The 26001-nt window shown below is 51.4% G+C and overlaps 2 protein-coding genes and 1 pseudogene across 2 annotated transcripts; all 3 read left to right on the forward strand.

The window, feature by feature from the left end:
• Positions 1–2152: 2152 nt before the first annotated feature.
• Positions 2153–3117, forward strand: LOC125338925 (free fatty acid receptor 3-like). Its single transcript, XM_048329959.1, is given in 3 exon segments — positions 2153–2662; positions 2664–2969; positions 2971–3117. Coding segments are annotated over 3 exon segments (963 nt in total).
• A 14646-nt stretch (positions 3118–17763) lies between these two features.
• On the forward strand, positions 17764–18600 carry Ffar2 (free fatty acid receptor 2). The gene has a single exon (XM_048329960.1). The coding sequence runs from the start codon at positions 17764–17766 to the stop codon at positions 18598–18600; it is 837 nt and encodes a 278-aa protein (XP_048185917.1).
• A 5662-nt stretch (positions 18601–24262) lies between these two features.
• Positions 24263–25850, forward strand: LOC125338776 (annotated as a pseudogene).
• Positions 25851–26001: the final 151 nt, after the last annotated feature.

Raw genomic sequence — 26001 nt, forward strand, 5'->3', positions numbered from 1 at the left:
CTGTCCCAGCTACTCAGGAGGCTGAGATCTGAGGATCCCAGTTTGAAGCCAGCCCGGGCATTATCTCCAATTAACTACTTAAAAACCAGAAGTGGCACTGTGGCTCAAATGGTAGAGCACTAGCCTTGAGCACAAAGAGGCTCAGGGACAGAGCCCAGGCCCCGAGTTCAATCCCCACAAATGACAAAAATAAAAAAGTCTCATGGATTTTTCTGCCCCCGGGGATGGCTTGGAACCAAGATCCTCCAGATCTCATCCTCCTGAGTTAGCTGGTATTACAGGGATTAACTACCGGTGTGCTCCGCTTAATATAATAACCTGATTATGCCCTCCTTTAGCTTCCAAAAAAGATATTTTTCGATTATTTTGTCCATGTGGGGCTTGAACTCAGGGCTGTCAGTGCTGTCCCTGAGCTCTTCAGCTCAAGGCTGGCATGCTACCACTTTGAGCCACAGCGCCACTTCTAGTTTTCTGGTGGTTCATTGGAGAGTCTCATGGACTTTGCTGCTTGGACTGGCCTTGAACCCTGGTCCTCAGATCTCAGCCTCCTGAGTAGCTAGGACAACAGGTGTGAGCCAACGGTGCCTGGTGCCCAAAGACTTTTTGTTTGCTGTTCTACTTTTAACAGCCTCGTGGAGAGTCAATTTGCCTACAGTGACAGTCACCTGACCTGGGCTCAGGAAGGTGCCAGCAATTCCGAGTACATATACAGAGGCATATGCCAGAAGATGATGTTGTTCCAGAAGATTCCACCCTCCCAGTACAATCCCTTTTTCTGCTCTTGTTTGGTTCATTACTGTGCCAGGTTCCCAAGACAACCTCTAGCTCTTAAAAAAAAAAAAAAAAGCCTATTCTGAGTCGTTCATGTAAATGAAATTATACAGATTGTGTGGCCTTTTGTGTCTGGCTTGCTTTTTACCTGCCTGTTTTTTTTTTCCCTCCCTTGGAGGGGGGAAGGGGTCTGGTATGTTGTAGCATGTGCAGGTTACTCCTCTCTCTCTCTCTCTCTCTCTCTCTCTCTCTCTCTCTCTCTCTCTCTCATAGTATTAGAGCTTGGGGCCTGGGCGCTGTCCCTGAGTTTTTTCCACTCAAGGCTAGTGCTCTACCACTTGAGTCACACCTCCACTTTCAGCTTTTGGTGGTTCAAGGGAGATGAGAGTCTCATGGGACTTTCCTGCCTGGGCTGGCTTTGATCCTCTAGCTCTCAGCCCCCTGAGTAGCCGGGATGACAGGAGTGAGCCACCACACCGGGCTTGGGTGTGTCCATTTTCATCTCTGAGACTGTCCCAGTGATTGCTGGGGCGCTGGGCCCCCAGGACGAGGGTCAGTGCTCTGGGAAGTGGAGAAGGAGAAGAGGGCCCTGGGGGGAGGGGGAGGGGGATAGGGAGGGGGGAGGCGGGGGGGGGGGGGGGGAGGGGGCAGGCCCTGTGGTGGAATTTGCTCTCTCCTTTTGCATACGGTCTGATGGATGGAGCCTGCCCGCACGGCGGTCTGGCCTCTGCTCCTGGGCGGGCGGGTCAGCGCCGCGAGCCGCCCCATCAGGCTCGGTGTGGATAAATAGCGCGGTGCTGTGGACTGCAGGGGCTGGCGTGGGGAAGAGGAGGCGGGTGGCGCAGGAGCCGAGAGCCCAGGAACCCAGGCCGGCCCCTGCCCCGGGAGGTGAGTGACTTCGGGGGCTGCCAGCATGACACTGCTCCTACCCAGTGGAGCAAGTACTCCTTCACTTACTCATTTTCCATTAGAATAATTACAACCTTTATTTTCAACATCAAAATATGCATGAACTATGGCTCATTCTACTTCCTTTATTTTATTTTATTATTATTATTTTTTTTTTTTGCCAATCCTGGGGCTTCTTGAACTCAGGGCCTGAGCACTGTCCCTGGCTTCTTTTTGCTAGCACTCCGCCACTTGAGCCACAGCGCCACTTCCGGCTTTTTCTATTATATGTGGTGCTGAGGACTCGAACCAGGGCTTCACGCGTACTAGGCAAGCACTCTACCACCGAGCCACATTCCCAGCCCTGTCCCTGAGCCGATGAAATCCCCCTTCCCAGCCCTGGGCTGCCCCCCTCCTCCTGTTTCACACTCAGATGAACCCCCCCCTTCTCTCTCTCTCCCCCCCCCCTCCAGCCCCCCCAGTGTCCGGCGGCATGGGGTCGCCTGCGGACAGGGTGTACTTTGCGGGCCACCACTGGCTGTACTTCTCGGTGTACCTGGTGGCGTTCGCGGCGGGGCTCCCGCTGAACGCGCTGGCGCTGGTGGTGTTCGTGGGCAAGCTGCGCCGGCGCCCCGCGGCGGTGGACGTGCTGCTGCTCAACCTGACGCTGTCCGACCTGCTGCTGCTCTTCTTCCTGCCGTTCCGCATGGCGGAGGCGGCGAGCGGCCTGCGCTGGCCGCTGCCCTTCCTGCTCTGCCCGCTCAGCAGCTTCCTCTTCTACACCACCTTCTACCTCACGTCGCTCTTCCTGGCGGCCGTGAGCGCCGAGCGCTACCTGAGCGTGGCCTACCCGCTGTGGTACCGCGCGCGGCCCCGCGCGGGCCAGGCCGGCCTGGCGAGCGCCGCCTGCTGGCTGCTGTCCTGGGCCCACTGCAGCGTGATCTACGTGGCGGAGTTCTCCGGAAACACGTCACAGAGCCAAGGGAGCAACGGCACGTGCTACCCTGGACTTCCGGGAGGACCAGCTGGCCGTGGTGCTGCCCGTGCGGCTGACCATGGCGGTGGTGCTTTTCGGGGCGCCCCTGCTCATCACCACCTACTGCTACGGCCGCCTGGTGTGGTTGCTGAGCCGGGGGGCCAGCCGGCGCCGGAGGAGCCGCGTGATGGGGCTCGTGGCCGCCACGCTGCTCAACTTCCTGCTGTGCTTCGGGCCCTACAACGCGTCGCACGTGGTGGGGTTCGTGCAGGGGGTGAGCCCGGCGTGGCGGGGCTACGTGCTGCTGCTCAGCACCCTCAACTCCTGCGTGGACCCCCCTCGTCTACTACTTCTCCTCCTCCCACTTCCAGGCTGACTTCCGGAACCTTCTGTGGAGGCTGGTAGGGGGCAGGCCCCCCCAGCGTGGGGACAGCAGCCTGGAGCTGAAGGGGAAGGGCGGAGGGGGGCAGAGGCAGGCCTGAGCCAGGGGAGGGGGGGGGGCACCCCTGGGACCTGGGAGATGGAAGTAGGGTGTCCAGGAGCGCGCTTGGCTGCAGACAGGCAGGCCGGACCCCCGCAGCGTAGCGGGAAGTTGGGGTGACTCCAGGCACAGCTGACCCAGAGCCTGATTTCGTTTGGTGGGGGGCGGTGGGGACCACCGGGATTTGTAAGCCGCTGCTCTACCACTGAGCCACGCCCCCAGCCCCCTTTTTGCTTTAGTTTGTTATTTTGGATAGGTTTTTTTAAAATTTTTTTTTCCTTCTTTCTGTTGGTCGTTGGCTTTGAACTCAGGCCCCGGGCGCTGCTTCCCAGCTTGTGTCGCTCAAGGCTGGCGCTCTAACCGCTTGAGCCACGGCGCCGCTTCCTTCTTTTTTTGCTGGTGAATTGGAGGTGAGACGCTCATGGGCTTTCCTGCCAGGGCTGGCTTTGAACCTGCGCGCCTCCAGATCTCAGCCTCCCGAGTAGCCAGGAGGGATGGCCCTGTGCCAGCCACCGGCTGTTTTGTTTTTGTCTTTGCCCTGGGCCTCGGATTGCAATCCTCCTCTTGCTGCCTTCCCAATAGAAATGTTTGTTATGCTCCAGCTTATCGGCAGGAGGTCTTGGTAACTTTAAAAGTTTTCTCTGAGGCTGGCCTAGAACAGCCGTCCACCCCCTTTCCATTCCCTTCTTCCCCCTCCTAGGCCCCACGGCATAGCCGGGGTTACAGGCCCCCCCAACCCTGCCTTTCTCCAGGGGTCACTGCCCAGCCACTTCTTGAGTTCCCGCTGTCCTTCCCTTGCTCGTTCTCCTTCCGCTCCCCCGAGGGGGCGAGGGGCTGTGTTGAAGACACAGCCACAGGCCGGTCCCCATCTTTCCTGGCTCACTTCCCAGGTGGTGTTGAGGGGAACTTCCCAGCGGTTTAGGACAGAAGAGGAAAACAAAAATCCTGCTCTCCTCAGCACCGGGATTTGAGGTGGGGGGAGGGGAGGGGGACACAGGAGGGCTGGGATAAGGCAGCGATCTTCCTGTCACAGACGTTGCTAGAAAGTTCTCATGGCTCAAGAAATTCAGATGCAGCAGGGACAACGATAAACAGCAAGAGAAGGAAAATGTTCTCCAATAAATGGGCTAGCTAGCCAAAGAGAACGTCGTCCTTGCTTTGTTTCCCTTGGATGTGGTGAGGGGGCCCGGGGTTGGGGCGCAGGGGCCCCCATTCAGCCATGAGGCCGGCAGTAGGGAGAGGGCAAACAGACCACACACACAGCAGCTGCTGCTCCCCGCATCCGGTGGTACCGAGAGTTGGACTCAGAGCCTCATGCATTCCAGGGGCGATGGAGAGTGCAAAGCCGGGTGATGGTGTCTGCCCACGAGGACCCTGGTCAGCGGACGTTTTGTTCTTTTGTCAGTCCTGGGGCTTGAACTCAGGGCCTGGGTGCTGTCCCTGAGCTTCTTTTGCTCTACTATTTGAGCCACAGTGCCACTTCTGGCTTTTTTTTTTTTTTTGCTAGTGAATTAGAAATAAAGTGTCCCACGGACGTTTCTGCCCCAGCTGGCTTTCAACCGCAGCCCTCAGATCTCAGCCTCCTGAGTGGCTGGGGTGATGGCGGGTGGCGGGGGGGGGGGGGGGGGGGGGGGGGGGGGGGGGAGGACGGGCCTCTGGCGCCAGGCTTGCGCCTTTATTTTCTTACTTTATGTCCTTCCTGTTTCCCTGTCCAGGGAACCCGAGGACAGCCAAATAGAGGGTCCTGATTTGCCTACCAGGGCCCTTTGAACCGACAGGAGCCACTTCAGAGACATTCATATACAAATGTTCACTAAGGCTCCATGGTTGGGTGTGCACGTGGCTCCCTCTGAGACGGTGTGGGCCTATGGAAAGTCGGGGTCTCATCTCCTGTGGGAGAATTAACTTCTCTGACCAGTGGGAAACTTAGCCTCAGCACAGAAGCTCTGATGCCTCATTAGCACACTAATAGGCCTATGGGGAAAAATCTCCATTAAAGAAGTCTCCTGGGTTTGATGGCCAAAGGAAGCCACCTTGTCATGAGACTCTTCCCCTGTACAGAGCCTCCCTGGGGAGACTTGCTTGACCAGCTGCCTTTAGCAAAAGCTTTTCACTGTATAGAGGGAAGTCTCTTCCCCATTCATAGGGAAGTCTCTTCACAGTAAATAGAGAAGTCATGGTCAAAGAGGAAATAGTAGCTAGGTGATAGAGTTCTGCCTTGACTGGTCTATTCCTCTGTTTTGATATCAACAATCTTTGTAGTAGCCACTCTCTTTGAAGTAGCCACTCTTTGTAGTAGTGAAAACTTTTGTATTAGTTTCCTCCCTGCAGTAGCAACATCCTCAACTTTTGTATTGAAATGGATATCATGTGGTATTAATTTTTACCCTTGAAGTTGTGAATTGATTTCTAACCCTATATAAACCCTGGCCCTCCTGAAATAAAGTGTGCATTGGTCCACTCACCTCTGCATCCCCCGTGTCCTGACTACGGTTGCAGTTACCCGGGTCCAACAACTGGCGTCCGGATCCAGGGACCTGATATTCTAATCCACAGGAGATTGCGGAACTGCCGAGCTCTCCAGTGGAGATGAGAGATATTTTTAATTCACAGGAGATAAGGGAACTGTGTGCAATTCACAGGAGATAAGGGAACTGTGTGTCATTCACAAGAGATAAGGGAACTGTGTGTGGTGAGCTCCTAATACTTAAAAAATTACGGGGTTATGGGACAAGCTAAATCAACTCCTTTTTCTAATCTTATCCACCATGTACTGAAACGGAACGGAGCTATGGTCTCGCGTTCACAAAGAGATGGGTGCATGCACGTGGTAGTGGAGTATAATCCTTGGTTCCTGGAGGAAGGTACTTTAGATTTAGAAGTCTGGGAACGAGTAAAGAATAATGTGGAAAAGGAATATCGGTGTGGTGACAAGGTTCCAGTTACATTTTGGTGTGTTTGGGCATTGACACGTGCAGCACTAAGTATGATGTCTCCCGATGCTATCATAACATCAGCTGCTGAGCTAGAGGCTGACGTGGAGAAAGCCGTGAAGGCCTATGACCTGCCAGAGGAGGCAGAAACTCGAATTGGGCAGGAAGAAAGAGATGCTAAAAGAGATGGCTACACCTGAACAATCTCCTGTCAGTTTTGTTAAAGAAAAATTAACATCAAATTAGCCTCTACACATGCTCCTTCAGAGAATGAGGCATCTCAGCAGCGGATTTGGAGCCCTGCAGCCGCTCTTGCGATCTGCCAGGGGCCATCAGGAAGGTGAAAAACAAAAGTGAAAAACAAAAGATTGCCTCAGCGGGGGCCCCCCCCCCCCCCCCCCCCCCCCCGCTTTTACTTTTCTTATTCTAATTCCTATGGTTCTGTTCTTTTGCTATCAAACTTTTCCTGTCATTCAACCCCCTCCAACCGGAGGTGTAACGCAGCCCCCTCATTATGAAGATATTGACCAGATTCACATAACTTAGGACAGCTGTAACACGGGGCCGTCTCCTGGCTCCATTCCAACGAAGGCGGCTTCCCCGTCATCTTTTCCTTACAACCAGGCACTAGCAGGGGAGCCGCCACTCCCCGTTTCCATCCATCAGCTTGGAATTGGGGAAGGACTAGTGATTTTTCTTTTACCTCTCAAGAGAATTTTTACTGCAATTGCACTTTTAATTTGCGCCTGCGCTACATGTTTCATGCATATGTTTCATGTGTCTTTGTCCTTGTCTGATTAGTTGTGTTTTGTGTGGACTGCTATATTGGGAAAAAAGGTCTCTGGCCGGCGGTCTATGCAGGCTGATTGCCGGGGGGATGGAACTCTCCCCTGGGGAGGATCCCCCTGAGAATATTCAGGGCCCTATGGACTTTCCATCACTCTGGCTGGCAGCTTGTGGACGCTGGACATGCCATCCAAGGCATAAAGCCTCCATTTCTATGTCCTGTTTTGTCTTGACTGGTTTTGTCTTTGAGGTTGGTACCAGTTTTAAATATAAACTTTTGTTTCCCATACTTCTATTGTCCATTTACATGTCTATGGGGAAAACAGAGTCTACTATGTACTGTGTCCCCTTCTGCAAGAAGGCAGTTGAAAAAGTGCAGGCTGCTAAGAGCCGGGTTCAAACCACCGGCTAATCTTAGCCTGAGAGTAATTCAAAACTGTAAAATGCCCCTAGCTAAAATTGGGCTAAACACTGGAGTCAAGTGCTGGGTGGGCTCAGTTATACTCCAGGGGACCCCAACCCAGTTATCTTCAGCTGAAAAGTATTTAGTATGCTAAAATGTCTTGCTAAAACTAGCAGGCCCTGGTGAATGAGACTAAAAAATGCTAAAATCATTCATTAAAGGTTTTGTCTTAAGTTTTGGTCATTGCAAGAGTAAGATTGGCAAATATACCTCTTGCCACTAAAAAATGTACGGCCGATGGTTGTTTTGAGCGCTTTTAAGTTCTTTTACATAAATACTTGCATATATGAATGTATGTATATGTGTGTGTGCACACGCACGTGTATGTGGGTGTGAATGTGTTCAAGATTGAAACTGTAGGATGTAAAAATGGGTTAGTTTAACTTCAACTTTCAAAAGGTCATCAAGTTTGGGCATTACCAAAAGCTTTAAAGGATTATTAGTTTATTTTAAAGAGGAGCTATAATTAAAAATTCTTTAATTCATGGTTAAAAATAATTAAATAGATAAGAACTTAGCATGGGCCTGTGAGCCTATTCTCAGGAGTGAGGGGTAAACTGACAAAGGTGCAGCTTAGCCAGTCCACGTGGCGGGACAGCCATAGGTTGTGTCCATTCATGGTGGAAGAAGGCAAGCTGGGGCCAAGGCAGTTCATCAAGCTCTAAGGAATAGGATGGAGATTGGCCCATTCTATAGGACAGGCCAATGGAGGCCTTTCTTTTGTTTCTCTTGTTTTCAGGTAAACATTGGAAACCTGATGGTAAAAATAAATGATTTGACTGATACTTCTAAAACTGCCCCTTAGGATGGATTCAAATTAGAATATCTTAAAGGAGAGTTAAAGTTTATTTACCTAATACATAATTTGATTTCTGTACAGTTTTACAATTTGGATGTATTAAAAAGGCAATGGTACTAAGTCTGGAATCTCATGTTTATAATTCTGGGGCACACTGCTAAGTGTACTCTTGTTACAATTGTTTTGGGTATCAATTTAATGATTCAGGTATTAACTTTTATAAGTGTAAACTGTGATGTAATAGTAAGACTATCTAAAGTTACATATAATCAGGTAAATATTTTAAAGTACATAAACTAATGGGGATAGAAGTACACAACTCTCATTAACTCTCTGTATAAAAAAAAAAAAAAAAAAGGCTCTTTTAAAACAGGCAGCCAGGAGGCAATGTGCCCCCTGGGTTTCAGTTTTTCCATGCAAATAAAGGCTGAGGTGAACGTGTGAAAGCCTCTACTTTAAAAGGCTTTAGAATGCCTTTCTAGATAAGAAATTTGGAAGTGAAAACAAGCAGCCTAAAGCAATGGGTGGCACCTAGGCTTCAGATTTCTTCAAATACATCCAGGCTTGGTAAAAGACTTGAGAGATCAAAAATGGATCTCTAGATATGAGATTTGAAAAACAGACCTGTCCTACATGGTTCTTTTAAGTTGGATATAGGAAAATTATGGCTACCAAGATGATTGTTTAATTGCTAATCCAGTTTGCCTTACAGGTTCTCAATAAAATGATTAATTATTTGCTGCACCTGATAAAAATACTGTATCAGAGTTGTTGCAAATTTTGCTTTTGCACTTGCAACAGTATGGTTTAATAATTGCCCCTGATAAAATTCATTTAAACAGAAGATCCATTTAAGTATCTAGGATATTTAGTTAGAAGACAAGCAATTACCCCCCAATTAGTAAAAATTCGGACTGAAGAATTAAACACTTAATGATCTTCAAAAGTTACTGATCCCTACCTATGCTTTACATAATCTATTCTCCATTCTTTTAGGAGATTCGGCTTTAAATAGCCCTGTAAATTAACTAGTGAGGGACATCAGGAATTACTTTTAGTAGAAAAAGCCCTGACTCAAAATTCCTTATCTCGGGTAGACTGATCTTCCCCTATTGGGTTATTAACATTACTTACCAAAAAACTACCCCACAGGGGTGCTAGCACAGTACAACAGACCTTCGGAATGGATATATACCATGCCTACATTCTCTAAAATGCTAACCACACATCTGAAAATGATTGGTTTTATTATTATACTAGGTCATGAAAGGTGCCTGCAAATCAGTGGGCAAGACACCTACTTCATTATTATCCCTATACCTAAACAGCAATTCAAATTTGCATTACAAACCTCTGATATCCTCCCATTGGCCTTGAATGGCTTTACTGGAGATTTTTTTTTTTTTTTTTTGCCAGTCCTGGGGCTTGAACTCAGGGCCTGAGCTTTTTTTTTTTTTTTTTGCTCAAGGCTAGCACTCTGCCACTTGAGCCACAGTGCCACTTCTGGCCATTTTCTATATATGTGGTGCTGGGGAATCGAACCCAGGGCTTCATGTATACAAGGCAAGCACTCTTGCCACTAGGCCATATCCCCAGCCCCCTGGAGAAATTTTATACCATTTACCTTCTAGACCTTTACGACAATTCTTTCAAAACCAAGTTTATATTATTGATAATATTTTACTTTTGCAACCCATTGTAAATACTCCAAATGTCTTTGCAGGTGGTACTAAATACAACAAATGTACATTTTGGATAAACAGTAAATATCAAGTTTTTCTCACTCCTTAGCAATTGGCACAACAACAAGTTACATACTGTTATATAAGCTTTACAAAATTTCTTAATACCTTTTAATTTAATCACTGGCTCTGCCTATGCAGCACATGTATTATTATGCAATATATATTCTGCTAATATTTCCCAAATAAAATCCCCACTAGATTCACTATTTTTTTTTTTTTTTTTGCCAGTCCTATGCCATGAACTCAGGGCCTGAGCACTGTCCCTGGCTTCTTTTTTGCTCAAGGCTAGCACTCTGCCACTTGAGCCACAGCTCCACTTCTGGCCATTTTCTGTATATGTGGTGCTGAGGAATTGAACCCAGGGCCTCATGTATATGAGGCAAGCACTCTTGCCACTAGGCCATATTCCCAGCACTAGATTCACTATTTAAACAATATACAAAGCCTGTTATGCTAAAGATAGCACTCCCTGTATGTAGTTCACATTCATGCTCATTCTAATTTGCCAGGTCCTATGGCATATGGTAATTCTCAAGTAGATGCTTTAGTCTCTTTTGCTCCCACAAAAGAAGAACATGCTACCTTTAAAATTTCATAATACTTTACATGAATTAAATATAATCCTCAAGGTCAAGGTATAGTAGAACGAGCCCACTATACTTTAAAAACACAAAATAAAAAATAAAAAACGGGGAATATGGATAGTACCGTTTATGAAATAGCCCGAGCCCGAGCCATATTGAGGAAGCAATATTTGTTCTTTTTTTTTTTTTTTTTTTTTTGGCCAGTCCTGGGCCTTGGACTCAGGGCCTGAGCACTGTCCCTGGCTTCTTCCCGCTCAAGGCTAGCACTCTGCCACTTGAGCCACAGCGCCGCTTCTGGCCGTTTTCTGTATATGTGGTGCTGGGGAATCGAACCTAGGGCCTCGTGTATCCAAGGCAGGCACTCTTGCCACTAGGCTATATCCCCAGCCCAATATTTGTTCTTAATTTATTTGTTCTTAATTTTTAAAATTTGCCTCTTGGAGATATAATGGCCAGAGCAGAGCACCACTTCTTAGCCCTGCCTTTGTAAAACAAGCCAGGAGCAAGGGTATGCTTATGTTTCTACAGAAGACAGCCCATCTTTCTAGTACCTGCTCCAGTGGATCCAGCAACAAACACCCCCTGAGCATCAAGACCGGGGTGAGACACCCTCATCCAAGTCATAAGGCCATTCTAATGAACTGTGCACTGATAACCTGTAGGGGCTACATCAGAGGTAATGTATTGGGCCTATATTTCTAACCCTCCTTTGTTGCATCCATATTTATGGACGGAAGCCCCCATCTCTGTTTCTACATCTATTCCTGACTTACTCTCTCCCCCTATGGGTCTGGCATTCCAGTCTTTCCCATGGAAGAAGGACGAACTTCTCTTACTCCCAGTTTTCTAAAGCTATCTGTCTAGGCCGTTCCCCATGTTATTTTTTAAAATATTAATATTGGATTCAACACGGAGGTTCATATAATTCCAGTAGAACTCGGCTGGTGAGACTGTCTTCTTGGTCTGTGGGATCTCACACCTATAAGTTAGACAATTATCCTAGTCCTGCTGGCCTGCCTAAATGTGACATTTTTACTTATCTGAACTTGAATTTTACTGAAAGGCATTGGGAAACTTGTTGAGGAATTTTTCCAACTATATGGAACACATCCCAACATATTTGGTATGATTGGGGACCTTTTGGTGTGTGGTTACAAAACTCCACCAAATATAACCCATCTTGTGACCCTACTTTATCTATGAACATGTCCAACTCCATGTCTGCTAAACAGCTTTTAGGATGGTTTGGAGCAGGCTTTAGTGACGCCAGGCCTGCCCTTGCCCGTGAAAACAGGCTATTTCCTCCCCAGCATCATTTGTGGAAATTAGCCGCCTCTCTGGCCCCTGTATTGTTGGCCTAGAAAGTCCTAGACTTATTAAAAATGTCTGATTACTAAAACTTATTGTCCTGGCAAAATCACCCAAGGTCCATTGATTGCCTAAAGGTGTTTTGAAATTCGGTGGGACACCAGCTGGCAAAAGCCAATGTACTTAAAAAACAACCAGGAAAATAGTAGATATTGCTCAAGTCAGGCTTTATAACCTAGCGACTTTAACCAGTCTATGCAGAAAGTTGCAAGCAGCCCTGCAGGAGGTGTGACATTCCATTGGAGCCACTGGGAGACACTGCTGCCTGCTGCCACCAGGGCCCCTGCTCATCCTATTTGGATTAAGATGGAAGACAGACAGCCTGACAGTCATCTGGAAGAATCTACATCTTCACCCTGTGCACCCCTACCGTGTCAAGATAGTATCGTGATTTTGACCCAGTGCCACTCACTTTGGGGTGCCTGTTTGCATGCATCATCCCTGGGCTGGAGGACCTGTACAAGGACTAGTAATACGCTTTTTCAAGCAGCTTTTAAAGAGGAGTTGTCGTGCAATTGGACTGATTATCGCAGAACTCGTCGGACTGAAATGCTTGAGTTCGGATCCCCCGAAAGACCTCCAGAGACCAAGACCAATGCAAGCAGCAAAAAGGGCGTTTATTTCAGCAAGCTGGTGATGCTAGGAGGCCCTGAACCTGGGGCTTCCAGCTGTTTTATAAATTCTTTGGGGAAGGCAGGGACTTAGCATACATCATAGCATCTTTCAACAAATCAACACACACCGCAGGAGAATTAAAAAATAATTCTAAAGCATGTTTGGCATATTTGGTGGTGGGAAGGAATCTGGAAAGGGTCATTGGTCAGATCAAGGGACTGACACATTTAAAATTGATTGGTTAAGCCATAGGGGTATAGCAAGGGGGATGTGTGCACAGCTGCAGGTTTGTGGTTTTTTTTAATTTTTATTATCAAACTGATGTACAGAGAGATTACAGTTTCATACATTAGGCTTTGGATACATTTCTTGTACTGTTTGTTACCTCCTCCCTCATTCCCCCCTCCCCTTCCCCTTTCCCTTTCCCCCCATGAGTTGTTCAGTAGATTTACACCAAACAGTTTTGCAAGTATTGCTTTTGTAGTCATTTGTCTTTTTTACCCTGTGTCTCTCGATTTTGGTATTCCCTTTCAATTTTCTAGTTCTAATACCAGTATACACGGTTTCTAATTTACTCAGATAAGATACAGAGATAGTGTAGGTACAACCACAGGAAAGGGATACAAGAAGATCATCAATAATAGAAGCTACAGTTACACATAGCACATTGAAAGTAGTTACAATAGTGATATAACAACCATTTCCATAACATGGAGTTCATTTCATTTAGCGTCATCTTATGCGTTCATAAGGGTAGCTATTGGGCTCTTGTGATCCTCAGCTGCAGGGTTTTGATTAGATACTGGAAATTGAACTCACAGTTGGATACTGGAAATCCCTCTCACAAATACTGGAAATCACACTCATGATTAGATACTGAAAATTCCACTCATAATTACTGGAAATCACACTCACAGTTGGATATGATCTTTTCTGGGAAGCGAGGGGTGGGGGTTAAGACTTACAGTAAGGTCAGTCAGGTACAGAATGGGGTCTTAGTACAATATGGAGTTACTCTGGTCCTTCACTCTGGCTCTACAGGACTGATTGCCATTGCTACTACCGCAGCGATATCTGGAGCCGCATTGCGACAATCTATACAAACTCATGACTTTATGGTGCATTGGCACCAGGACTTCCACAATTTATGGCAACATCAGCTGGAAGTAAACACCCACCTTCAAGATGAGATAGAAGCCATCAAAGGAGGGGTATTTTGGCTTGGACAGAAATATCTGGCTTTGCAGCAATGATTGTTTTTAACCTGTGATTGGAATTCTAATCATGTCCGTGTAACACCTTATAAATATAATGCCTCTGAATGTGAATGGAATAATATACAAATGCTTATAGATGGAGCCATAGTAAATGGTTCTTTAAGTGAGCAAAGTTTATACCGGGAGGTTTTTGAAGCTTTTCAAAAAGAATTACCAAATGTCTCTTCTATTGATGAGATTGCCCAGGGACTAGCCAATACTAGCCAAGATCTTAGAAGGATTAGACCCCAGGGGGTGGTGGCAAAGTATTACCCATAGTGTTGGAAGCGCTTCTATTGCCTTAATACTTATGTTAGGTGTTTTTACCTTAGGATACTGTTCTATCATAGCAGTAATGAAGCATTTTGCTAAGAATAGATCTTCTGATATTTTACTCACTGCCCTTAAGCTTACTAGAGAAGCAACTGTTGAAAAATAATAAATAAAGGGGGAATTGTGGGAGAATTAACTTCTCTGACCAGTGGGAAACTTAGCCTCAGCACAGAAGCTCTGATGCCTCATTAGCACACTAATAGGCCTATGGGGAAAAATCTCCATTAAAGAAGTCTCCTGGGTTTGATGGCCAAAGGAAGCCACCTTGTCATGAGACTCTTCCCCTGTACAGAGCCTCCCTGGGGAGACTTGCTTGACCAGCTGCCTTTAGCAAAAGCTTTTCACTGTATAGAGGGAAGTCTCTTCACAGTAAATAGAGAAGTCATGGTCAAAGAGGAAATAGTAGCTAGGTGATAGAGTTCTGCCTTGACTGGTCTATTCCTCTGTTTTGATATCAACAATCTTTGTAGTAGCCACTCTCTTTGAAGTAGCCACTCTTTGTAGTAGTGAAAACTTTTGTATTAGTTTCCTCCCTGCAGTAGCAACATCCTCAACTTTTGTATTGAAATGGATATCATGTCGTATTAATTTTTACCCTTGAAGTTGTGAATTGATTTCTAACCCTATATAAACCCTGGCCCTCCTGAAATAAAGTGTGCATTGGTCCACTCGCCTCTGCATCCCCCGTGTCCTGACTACGGTTGCAGTTACCTGGGTCCAACAATCTCCCACAGATCAGCAGCCAGCCTGGCCACCCCACCCCCCCGCCCCGGCTGGATGAGCATCCGCACTCAAGAGAGGCATTTGGCTGGTGGGGGGAAGAGCCAGGCTTCTAGAATGGTCCAGGGCAGGGTGAAGGAGATGGAATGGAAATAGGATTCGCCTGACTCCCAGGGAATAAAGAAGTTGATGTGAGGCCCCGGATATCACTAAGCATTGCAAAGTGAAGCCAGGGGCCCTGCAAACACCTGTCATCCTAGCTACTCAGAAGCCAGAGATCTGAGGACAGTGGTTCAAAGCCAGCCAGGGCAGGAAGGTCTGCTGTTGTTGTTGTTGGTGGTGGTAGTTGTGAGGTCTACCTCTTCCCCCTTCTTCACCTGCCTGAAACCAGCAATCACCTGACTGTCAATCACCTGACTGAGTGGGCAAAGGACCCTGGACTCTGAGGTCACAACCGCCCTGGTCACACCTCCCTCAGACCGGGAGAGGTTCCCCAGTCTCTGTGGTCACTTCCGGATCCACTGTGGTCCCGCCTCCCACCTTTCCCTATATAATCCCACTCAACACCAATCCTGGGCTGGGAATATGGCCTAGTGGTAAAGTGCTCGTCTCCTATACATGAAGCCCTGGGTCCTCAGCACCCCGCATATAGAAAAAAAAAAAGCTGGAAGTGGCGCTGTGGCTCAAGTGGCAGAGTGCTAGCCTTGAGCAAAACAAAGCCAGGGATAGTGCTCAGGCCCTGAGTTCAAGCCCAAGAACTGGCAAATACAACAACAACAAACACCAATCCTCCATCTCTTTCTCTTCTTCCTTCCCCTTTGCCTCCACACCTCCATCTTGTGCGGGCCGGCAGTTTGACCACCCCCCCCCCCCATAAACTCTTTTCTGCCTGGACCATGTGGCAGCTTTCCTTTCTGGCAAACCTTACAGTAGTCCTGGGGCTTGAACTCAGGGCCTGGGCGCTGTCCCTGAGCTTTTTCACTCAATACTGGTGCTCTACCACTTGAGCCACAGCTCCACTTCTGAGGTTTTTGTAGTTCATTGGCGAGAATCTTAGTCTCACTGACTTTTCCTGCCTGGGCTGGCTTTGAACTATGATCCTCCAATATCTCAGACTCCTGAGTAGCTAGGATGACCGGCGTGAGCCACCAGCGCCCAGCATGATCTGACATTGAACACAGTCCTGGCTGCTTAGCTTCCTTTGTTCTCTTCCTTTATTCCTAGCCTGGCTCTGCAGTCTGGCCCCCTCCAAGCGACCCCAATAGCTCATCATTAAATCCCTAAATGAGCCTGAGCTAGCTTGGCCACTGTCATTAAGAATGGGCATCGAGACGCTGGCCCAGAACCAGGGACATGAAGTGCAGATGGATGGCAAAAGCAAAGCTCAGGCAAGGACAGTGCCCCGGCCCAGTGTTCAAGCCCCAGCACTAACAAGATGAGGAAAGGCTGGGGTGGTGAGACGAGGATTGTCAATGATAGGAAAGGGTGCGAATGTAGCCAGGGCCGAGGGTCACTGAGAAAGACCAGAGGGAAACTCTGCCAAAGTTAAATATGGTTCCAGGGGAGGAGGGAAAGGAAGAGACTGTGAAAGACGGGGTTTTAGAAGAGCTGTGCCATTCTGCATTCCGTGTCTTCTTTGCCACACAGAGGAAGGCCTGCCACTGAGGGAAGAGGCTGGGCTTTGTAGCTCTCATCCGCCACCCCAGCTCTCTGGGAGGTGGAGACGGTAGGAATCAGCTTCCAGCCCTCCTGGTTTTTCCAGTTTTTTTTTTTTTTTTAAATTAGTAGCCAGGGTGCTGGTGACTCACGCCTGTCATCCTAGCTACTCAGGAGGCTGAGATCTGAGGATCACCGCTCAATCCCAGCCCAGGTGGGGAAGCCTGTGAGCTCCTTAGCTCAAACCGCCTAGAAAAAGCGGGAAGTGGCTCTGGGGCTCAGGTGGTAGGGTGCTAGCCTTGAGCAAAAGAAGCTCAGGGACAGTGCTCAGGCCCTGAGTTCAAGCCCACAACCAGGAAGGAAGGAAGGAAGGAAGGAAGGAAGGAAGGAAGGAGAAAGAGGGGGAGAGAGGAAGGAGAGGCACCAAGGGGAAACTGAGTCACTCCAGTAGGATGAACTCTATTTATAGTCAAACTACAGCCGGAGAGGCTGGTAGCCAGCAGGAATCTAGGGGCCTGCCCGAGGCTGGCCGTTTCCAGGTGTCTGGAAAGTCTCCCCCACCCCACCCCCCCATCCCCACCAAAGCTTTCCATTGTATTTTACTTGTATTTTGTTTTCATTTTATTTTCTCCTGGACTGCTTTTGGCTTTCCTGTGTCCCGGGGGCTGTTTTCCTAGAGAGACTGGCATCTGAGGGAGGCTGGGTTAGATCTGGGGGGGGATTTCCCGGGCCCCTGCCAGGCACCCCAGCTCCTCAGCGACACAGGAGGGCTTGGCCTCCCGCCCCACAGAAAAGTCAATAATTGCTCTGGGCAGTGCTGGCAGGTGGCCCTGCGGCCTCGGCCTCGGGTGGGCAGCGGAGCGCGGTGTGGGAGCGGGCGGAATGGGCCAGGGGCCCGGGATTCCCTGCGCAGCCTCGAACCCTGGACATCAAGGCGTGTGTGTGTGTGTGTGTGTGTGTGTGTGCATCTGTGTGTGAGGGGGAAGGGGGGGTCTCCTGCCTCTGCCCTTCATCCCACTCTTTTCTTCTTTTTCCTTTTATTTTTAGGTCAAAAACTGGGACTCAAATGTAGAAGCTGCTGCTGCTTTGCTCACTGGCTGCTGCTGTGTCCCAACTGGGGCCTCGTCCTGGGGACATCCGGGGCGTCGGCTCTGTTCTTTCCCTCCTGTCAGTCGTGAGGCTTGAACGCAGGGCCTGGACACTCGTCCCCGAGCCTGTCTGAGCCGCAGCTCCGCCTGGGGCATTGTAGGCGATTTCATTCTGCGGTGTGATCGGAGTCTCACGGCCTGGAACCGCGATCCCCTGCATCGGGGGGTGCGGTGTGCAGCCGGGGTCCTCGCGCTCCCGGCTCCCCCGGAGGCCATGGCCGAGCCGTACGGCGGCGCGTGGATGCTGGCGGCCTACGCGGTCATCCTGGCCACGGGCCTCCCCGCCAACCTGCTGGCGCTGCGGGCCTTCGTGGGGCGGCTCCGGCGGCCCCGGCCGGCCCCCGCGCACGTCCTGCTGCTGAGCCTCACGCTGGCCGACCTGCTGCTGCTGCTGCTGCCGCCGCCGGTCAGGATGGCGGAGGCGGCGCGCGGCTTCGCGTGGCCGCCGCCCCGGGCGCTGTGCGCGCCCGCGGCCTTCGCGCAGTACAGCGGCGTCTACCGCAGCACGGGGCTGCTGGCGGCCCTCAGCGCGGAGCGCTACCCGGGCGTGGCCTTCCCGGTGAGGTACCAGCTGGCGCGGCGGCCCCTGCACGGGCTGCTGGCCGCGCTGCTGCCCGTGCGCCTGGAGCTGGGCCTGGCGCTCTTCCTGCTGCCCCTGGCCGTCACCGCCTTCTGCTACTGGCGCCTGGTGCGGCTGCTGCGGGGCCAGGCCCACGCCGGGCCGCGGCGGCGCAGGGCGGCCGGGCCGGCCGCCGTCAGCCTGCTCAGCTTCCCGCTCTGCTTCGGGCCCTACAACGCGTCCCACGCCGCGGGCTTCTACCTGCGCGCCAGCCCGCCCTGGCGCGCGCACGCCCTCGTCTTCGCCGCCCTCAACGCCGGCCTCGACCCGCTGCTCTTCTACTTCTCCTCTTCCGCGGTGCGCAGAACTTTCTGGAAAGGGGTGACGCGGTGCCGTCGCCGGAGCGCCGCCGCTCTGTGGGGATGCAGAGCCAAGGAGATGGCGGAGGCCGCCGGGGGGAGCCCAGGCCCGGGCCACGCCGCCGGGGCCAAGCAGGGCTCAGAGTCTCCCCCCGGCTAGCCTCGCTGGCCCTCTGAGGATTGGGGAGGGGGGGGGGGACTGGGGGAGCTGGTGGGCTCAACCCCAAAAGCTGGGCAAGTCTTGGAATTGAGGGGAAGGGCAGGGGGAGGGTCTTAGATGGAAATGTGATTTTTTTTTTTAAATTTTTTTGGTCAGTCCAGGGGTTTGAACTCGGGGCCTGGGCGCTGTCCCTGAGTCTCTTTGTGCTCAAGGCTGGCGCTCTACCACATCCAGTTTTGAGTGGTTTGGTGGAGATGAGTCTCACCGACTTTCCCGCCCAGGCTGGCTTCAAACTGTGATCCTCAGATCTCAGCCTCCTGAGGAGCTGGGGTGACAGGTGTGAGCCACCCGGGCCCCAGGAAAGAGTAGAATTTTTCTTCTTCTTTGCCAGTCCTGAGGCTTGAACTCAGGGCCTGAGCTTCTTTTTGCTCAAGGCTAGCACTCTACCACTTGAGACACAGCGCCACTTCCTGTTTTTTCTGTTCATGTGGTGCTGAGGACTCGAACCCCGGGCCTCATGCATGCTAGGCAAGCACTCTACCACTAGGCCACACTCCCTGGCCAAAGAGCAGAATCCTAAAGCTTTGACATAAGTCCTGGGCCTGGTCTGACCCTGTCGGTGCTGGAGAGATGGAAAAGTACTAGCCAGTAGTGAAAAAGACGCAGTGTTGGGAGGTCCTGAGCTGGGGTACCAGGGCCAGGGAGACTCGGGGGCTGGGGCCGCTCATGGCCGGGCTCTGGGTTCTACTGTCAGTGGCTTCCTGAGGGTTTGTGCAATGTTCTCTCTGTGCAGCTTGCGGGTGGGTGCAATATGGAGGGGTCCTCTTTATACCCTGTCCTGGAGCCAATCTTTCCAAGAGCAAGGTGCACCCCCTCCCCCCTCCCCTTGCCCAGTCTGGTCCAAGAAGTGGCAGAAATAAAGATGATGCACTCGGAAGGGCGGAGTTGTGATTGCTGTGGCGGTGCAGCCCGGACAGAGCAGCAGTGTGCAGCAGTGTGCACATCTGTGCACAGATGATGTGCACACGTGGACTCCAGTGACATCCCACCCCACCAGGGAGGGACAGAGAAAGAGGAGGTGGTGGCGGAGCTTGGCCCTGAGCTGTCTGTCTGTCTGTCTGGTCTGTTCCTGGGGCTGGAAAGGCCTTCGGTCCGGCTCAGGAACTTTCCATCTGTTCTGCTCTCCTCCAGGTCGGGATCTGCTGGGCTCTTGGCCGGCTCTGGGCCGGCCTAACTCATTTCTCTGCCTTCAGGAGCCCCTGGTTGCTCCCCCCTCCCCATCTCTCTTTGTCAGGGCTTGAACTCAGGGCCTGGGTGTTGTTCCCAAGCTTTATCTGCTCAAGGCTAGCGCTCTACCACTTGAGCTACAGCGCCACTTCTGGTCTCCTGGTGGTTCATTGGAGATCAGAGCCTCATGGCCTTTCCTGCCTGGGCTGGCTTCGAACTGCAATCCTCAGACCTCAGCCTCTGAGTTACTAGGGTGACAGGCGTGGTGGTTTCTGGGAGACTGCAGGCACGGGGGGGGGGGGGAGGGGGGCAGCACGAACGCAGGTGGAGAGGACTCATGAAGCTGCAGGGCTGGGGAGGCTCCGCCGCCGCTCGCTGCCTTCTGGGTCCGGCCGCCATCTCCATCCTGACACTGAAGAAGCACACACCTGCCCAGGGCCGGCCAAAGCCCTGCAGCCCTGAGGTTCTTAGCCACAGGAAGTACAAAATAAAGGGCTCTGCCCCGTGCCGGTGGCCCACTCTGGGCATCTAGGCTACGCAGGAGGCTGAGATGGGAGGATCACAACGCAAAGCCGGCTCAGGCGGGAAGGTCTGCGAGGCCCTGTCTCCCATGAGCCACCAGCACAATGCATGTGGCGCCGTGGCTCACGTGGCAGAGCACCAGCCTCGAGCAGGAGAGCTCAGGGAGAGCGCCCAGACCCTGAGTTCCAGCCCCAGGACCTGCGTGTGCGCGCACACACACATACACACACAATCAAGGGTTTTGCTCTTCGCAGGGCTGTAAGAACATCACCAGAATGGGTCTGGGACTCACAGGGCAGAGCTTTAGTCTCACACTTACACGTCCTGGGCCTGCGGCGCGGCGGCTCAGGCATGGAATCCTAGCTACTCCAAAGGGAGAGATGGGAAGGATCCTGGTTCAAAGCCTGCTAGGAGAGAGGAAAACTCCATCTCAACAAAGCCGAGCGCGAGGATGGGCGCCTGTCATACCCCCGGGGGAGGGAATATCAACCAGGAGGACTGAGGCCGAGGCCAGCCTGGCCATCTGCGGGGTGGGGGTGGGGGTGGGGTGTGCATCTGCATTGCGGAAGTGAGTAGATCACTGGCTTAGCAAGTGCGAGGCCCTGAGTTCAAAGCCCAGCATTGCCAACAAGAGACACAGAGAGAGAAAGGAAGAAAGAACAAGAGGAAGGAAGGGAGAAAGGAAAGAGAGACAGAAAGGGGGCAAAGATTCAGGCTGGAGGCGCGGCTCAGGTGGCAGAGTGACAGCCAGTGAATGAGAGCAAGCATCAGGTACCGAGTTCAAGTCCTGATCTCGGACCTAAAGACAAAAAAAGACAAGAACCCAGTAGCCCGGAGGGAACATTGTTCAACCACCAGCTCTTGGTTGTGGGGGTGGTGAGAAGGACCCCTCCCCTAAAAAAAAAAAAAAAACCAAACCAGGCAGCTCCTTGCTGGCTCCCCAGAACCAGGATTTGAATACTGGCACATAATTACATGCGACTGGCTGTGTTTCCTCCAGTGAACACTTGGGCCCCTGCACAGCTCTGGGGTGTCTCTCCCCCCCGCCCCCCCAGGGCCCTGAGAGGAGGACAGATGGATAAACAGCAAGAGGAAGGCAGGGTTAATGAATAACGCAAAGGGTGGCCTAGAACTGGCGGCTACCAGGAAACGCAGGAGCCAGGAGCCGGCTGGTGCCCGCGGGCGGGGGAGCCGGCCTCTACCTTCTCTTTCTGGAACAGTCGCTGGCCTGGCTTGGTGGCAGTCACCATGTGAGGAAAGATGTTATTGGGTGGGCATGGAAGGTTCTAGAAGCTATCCAGGGTGGTGGCTCCATGCTTCTCCCTCCGCCTCCCAGCTTCCTCAACACCTGGGTGGGCTTCACATTTCTTTTTTGTTTGCCTAACCCCCACGTTTTTCCTCTCACCCCCTTGTTATCCTTTGCCCATGGAGGGCAGGAAATGGGGCCAGTGCTCAGCCACAAAGGCAGTGTCCAAGCCCCGATATTGGGTCAAAGATCTCCCCCGCCCCCCCATTTTGTTGGTCTAGGTGAAAGATTCTTTAAGCCTTCGGAAGATACCGTGCAGTAATCCAGCCAGCTGCGTGTCCCATCTCTCACACACACACACACACACACACAGAGCCAGAAGAGGAGCTGTTGTCTGTGATTCAGTCTCTCCTGGCTGTCATTGCAGCTCTGCAGAACTGCAGGGATGGTGGCTGCACAACTGCCTTCCCACCACACCCACCCCAGGCCGCAGACTTGTGCCCTGCTATGAGACCCGACAGCCACGCAGAGATTAAGTACCCAGCAGGCCAGAAATGGACGGAGATCATTAATTCATCCTGCCTGCCCCTCTGTTGCGTCTCCTCTGCTTTGCTACACTGTGGGGCAGGCACAGAGGGTCTGGAGGGGCTTTGTACCAAATCAGGGGGCCCAGCTGCCTGTGACCCATAACCGCTGTGGCAAATATCGAAATGCCCTGGGCAGAGAAAAAGTTCCCCCTCCCTGCTGTAGAACCGCAAAGCAGCAGTGGGGGCATGGCTCAGCTGGTAGAGTACAAAGACAATGAGCAAAAGTGGCAGGTACCAAGTTCCAGTCTTGATCTCGGCCCTAAAAGAAAAAAATTTAAATCTGGGCATGGGTGGCTCACGCCTGTCACCCTAGCTATTCAGGAGGCTGAGATTCGGAGAATCGCAGTTCAAAGCCAGCCTGGGCAGGAAAGTCCACAAGGCTCTTATCTCCAATGAACCACCAGAAAACTGGAACTAGAGCTATGGCTCAAAGTGGTAGAGCACTACTCTTGAGCAAAAGAGCTCAGGGACAGCACGCAGGCCCTGAGTTCAAGCCCCAGGAGCAGAAAAAAAAAAAAAAAAGCCGTCTGTGCCCCTTGTGGCAGTCATGTCGAGCTTTCTATAAACTCCTTGAAAGCAGGAACTGGGTTTACTGTCCCTCAGATTATCGACTTCCTCAATTAACCCGTGGGGCCACTGTGTGCAAAGCCAGCTGCTCATCAAGGCCCAGATTCGGCCTAAACAAACAGAGCCAGGTGGGGCAGGCCCCGGGGAGAGGCCGAGGGGGAGGTCAAGGTTGCCGGTCGAGGTTGCCGGTTGGCTCACTGCAAACCCAGCATGCATCTCTGCCCCCATATTTTCAAGAGAAACAGCAGCAGCAACAACAATAAAATCAGAGATCAATTCAAGTAATGCAGCCTTGTAAGGGCAGGGATGAGACGGAACAGAAACACAGCCACGAGGACATCCAGCCCGTGTCTCAGCACCTTAGTAGTTATGGATAGGTAGCTGGACGGTTGTGTGGACGGATGAATGAACCAATGAATGGATGGTCGGGTAAGTGGATAGATGGATGAATTGATGGATGGATGGGTAGAGGAATGGATGGGTGGGTGCCGGGCCTCGCTCTACCCCCCCATGTGCATGGGGGGGGGTTCTGGGCTTGTCTGCTTCTTCCGTGTGGGATCCATACTCGCTCTCTCACGTCCCCTGGCCATCGGGATTAATCGCGGAAGCGGGGTCCCAATGCAGCCTTGGTTCGCGTGTGGTTGCGAGACCCCATGCCCGCCAGCCCAAGGAAAGACACGGGCACGTGGTGGTCTCGAAGAATGCCTCTGGGGCATTCTGATTTATTCAAATGAGGAGCCAACAGATGTCCCCCAAGGGCGTGCACAAGAGAGGGACTACAGGTTGGCCACAAGGGCTGTCCTTCAAGTGATGTCAGGGGACTTCCTTTGTGGGCGGAGACCCAGCCCCCCAAGGATTGGGTTCTGGGGTCCCCGGCCATCAGACACGTGCTCGACCCCAGGGGCGGGGGCTTCTCTTCCTGTTAAAGGTGGAAGAAGAGGGGACAGGCTAAAGCCAGCTGTGGCCTCTTAAAGACACAGCTGTCCCCAACAGGTGGGTGGATGAATGAATGAGCAAATGAATGGATAGGCAGATGAATGAATGGGTAGGTGGATAGATGGATGGATGAGGCTCCCTGTGGCCATTCTTAGCATTCTCTTTTATTCCCTCACTCCTTCGGCCACCAGATGTGGGCTTCCTCCGTTTCCCCACTTTCACCCAGAAGCACAGGTTGCTTACAGTTCACACACGAGCATTTCAAGGGAGCACCATGGGGCGAGCTCCCAGGGTGGAAGTTCTAGGACTTGCTTTAGCGTAGCAGGATGAAGCAGGGGATGTAAAATTAACAAAAAAGAAATCAAAGCCGGCTGTGGATGGCTCACCCCTGTCATCCTAGCTACTCAGGAAACTGAGATCCGGAGGATCATGGTTCAAAGCCAGCCAGGGCAAGAAAGTCTATGAGACTCTTATCTCCAATGAACCACGCCCCCTCTCAAAAAAAAAAAGCCTCAAGGAAGATCCGGGAGGAGAGCGCCTGTGCGGGTGTACGCGTTGCCGGCGGAGAGGGGAGCTTGGCGACTCGAAAATTTGAATAGCACAGTGGCATGGAGTGTGACCTCATGGAGACTGACATCTTGGAGTCGTTGGAAGGCTTAGGTTACAAAGGCCCATTGTTGGATGATGGCGCTCTGTCTCAGGCGGTCTCTGCTGGAGCCAGTTCCCCTGAGTTTACCAAACCCTGTGCTTGGCTGGTGTCTGAATTAAGAGTACTCTGTAAACTAGAAGAAAATGTTCAAGCGACTAACAGTCCAAGTGAAGCTGAAGAATTCCTGCTTGAGGTGAGTGGGCTCCTAGGGGAGATGAACTGCCCATATCTGTCACTGACATCTGGGGATGTGACCAGGCGCCTGCTCGTGCAGAAGAACTGCCTCCTTTTGCTCACATATCTCATCTCAGAATTAGAAGCTGCCAGAATGCTCTGTGTGAATGCTCCTCCAAAAAAAGCTCAAGAAGGAGGCAGTAGTGAGGCCTTTCAAGAGTTGAAAAGCATTTGTATTGCTCTAGGAATGTCCAAACCTCCAGCCAGTATAACTATGTTCCAATTCTTCAGCGGGATTGAAAAAAAAATTAAAGGAAACACTAGCGAAAGTTCCACCTAATCATGTGGGAAAGCCTTTATTGAAGAAGCCAACGGGACCAGCCCACTGGGAAAAGATAGAAGCAAGCAACCAAATCATAGCCAATGAATATGAAGTCCCGAGAAAGCTGCTAACAAAACGCTTGGATGTCACTGTACAGTCCTTTGGCTGGTCTGACAGAGCTAAGAGTCAGACAGAAAAGCTAGCAAAGGTTTACCAGCCAAAGCGCTCAGCACTATCTCCTAAAAGCACTGTTTCTGTTGCCCATCTGCTGGCTGCAAGACAAGACTTGTCAAAGATTTTAAGGACAAGCAGTGGTTCCATAAGAGAAAAGACTGCCTGTGCCATCAATAAGGTGTTGATGGGCAGGGTGCCTGACAGAGGTGGTAGAACCAATGAAACGGAACCTCCACCCCCAGAGATGCTACCGTGGCAGAAAAGGCAAGACGGCCCCCAGCATCAAGCAGGAGGCCGAGGAGGAGGGAGAGGTGGTTATAAACATTCCTCATATGGAGGACGAGGAGGTCATGAACAAGGAAGAGGGAGAGGTGGACGTGGTGGCTTTGACCACGGTGGCTGAGGGGGAGGAAGAGGAAGTAAACACCAAGGAGGCTGGACAGATGGAGGGAGTGGAGGAGGTAAAGATGGTGGTTATTGAGATTCAGGTTTCCAGGCTGGTGGCTACCATGGTGGCCACAGCAGTGGCTATCAAGGTGGAGGCGGTGGTTATGGGGGCTTCCAAACATCTTTTTACACTGGAAGCGGAGACCAGGGTGGTGGATACCAGCAGGACAATAGATACCAAGATGGTGGGCACCACAGTGATCGAGGCCGTGGTCGTGGTGGGAGAGGTGGTCCGGGAGGCCGAGGTGGACGTGGAGGCCAGGGAGGAGGGTGGGGAGGCAGAGGGAGCCAGACGTACCACCAAGGGGGGCAGTTTGAGCAGCACTTCCAGCATGGAGGCTACCAGTACAGTCATTCTGGTTTTGGGCAGGGAAGACACTATACTAGTTGAGGCTACAGCACCTTTTTACTAGAGCTCAAGTAATAGAAACTTAGTTTCAGAGTCCTGGATCCAGCATCCCATTTGAGTTCACGTGAGGCCACAGGTGGCAGGCAGATTCCTACTTGCCATAAGCATTTGTGGGTCTTTATTCGATTCTGTTGTTTGCTT

This window comes from Perognathus longimembris, chromosome 20, assembly GCF_023159225.1.
Source record: "Perognathus longimembris pacificus isolate PPM17 chromosome 20, ASM2315922v1, whole genome shotgun sequence".
In the NCBI taxonomy this organism is placed as follows: Eukaryota; Metazoa; Chordata; class Mammalia; order Rodentia; family Heteromyidae; genus Perognathus; species Perognathus longimembris.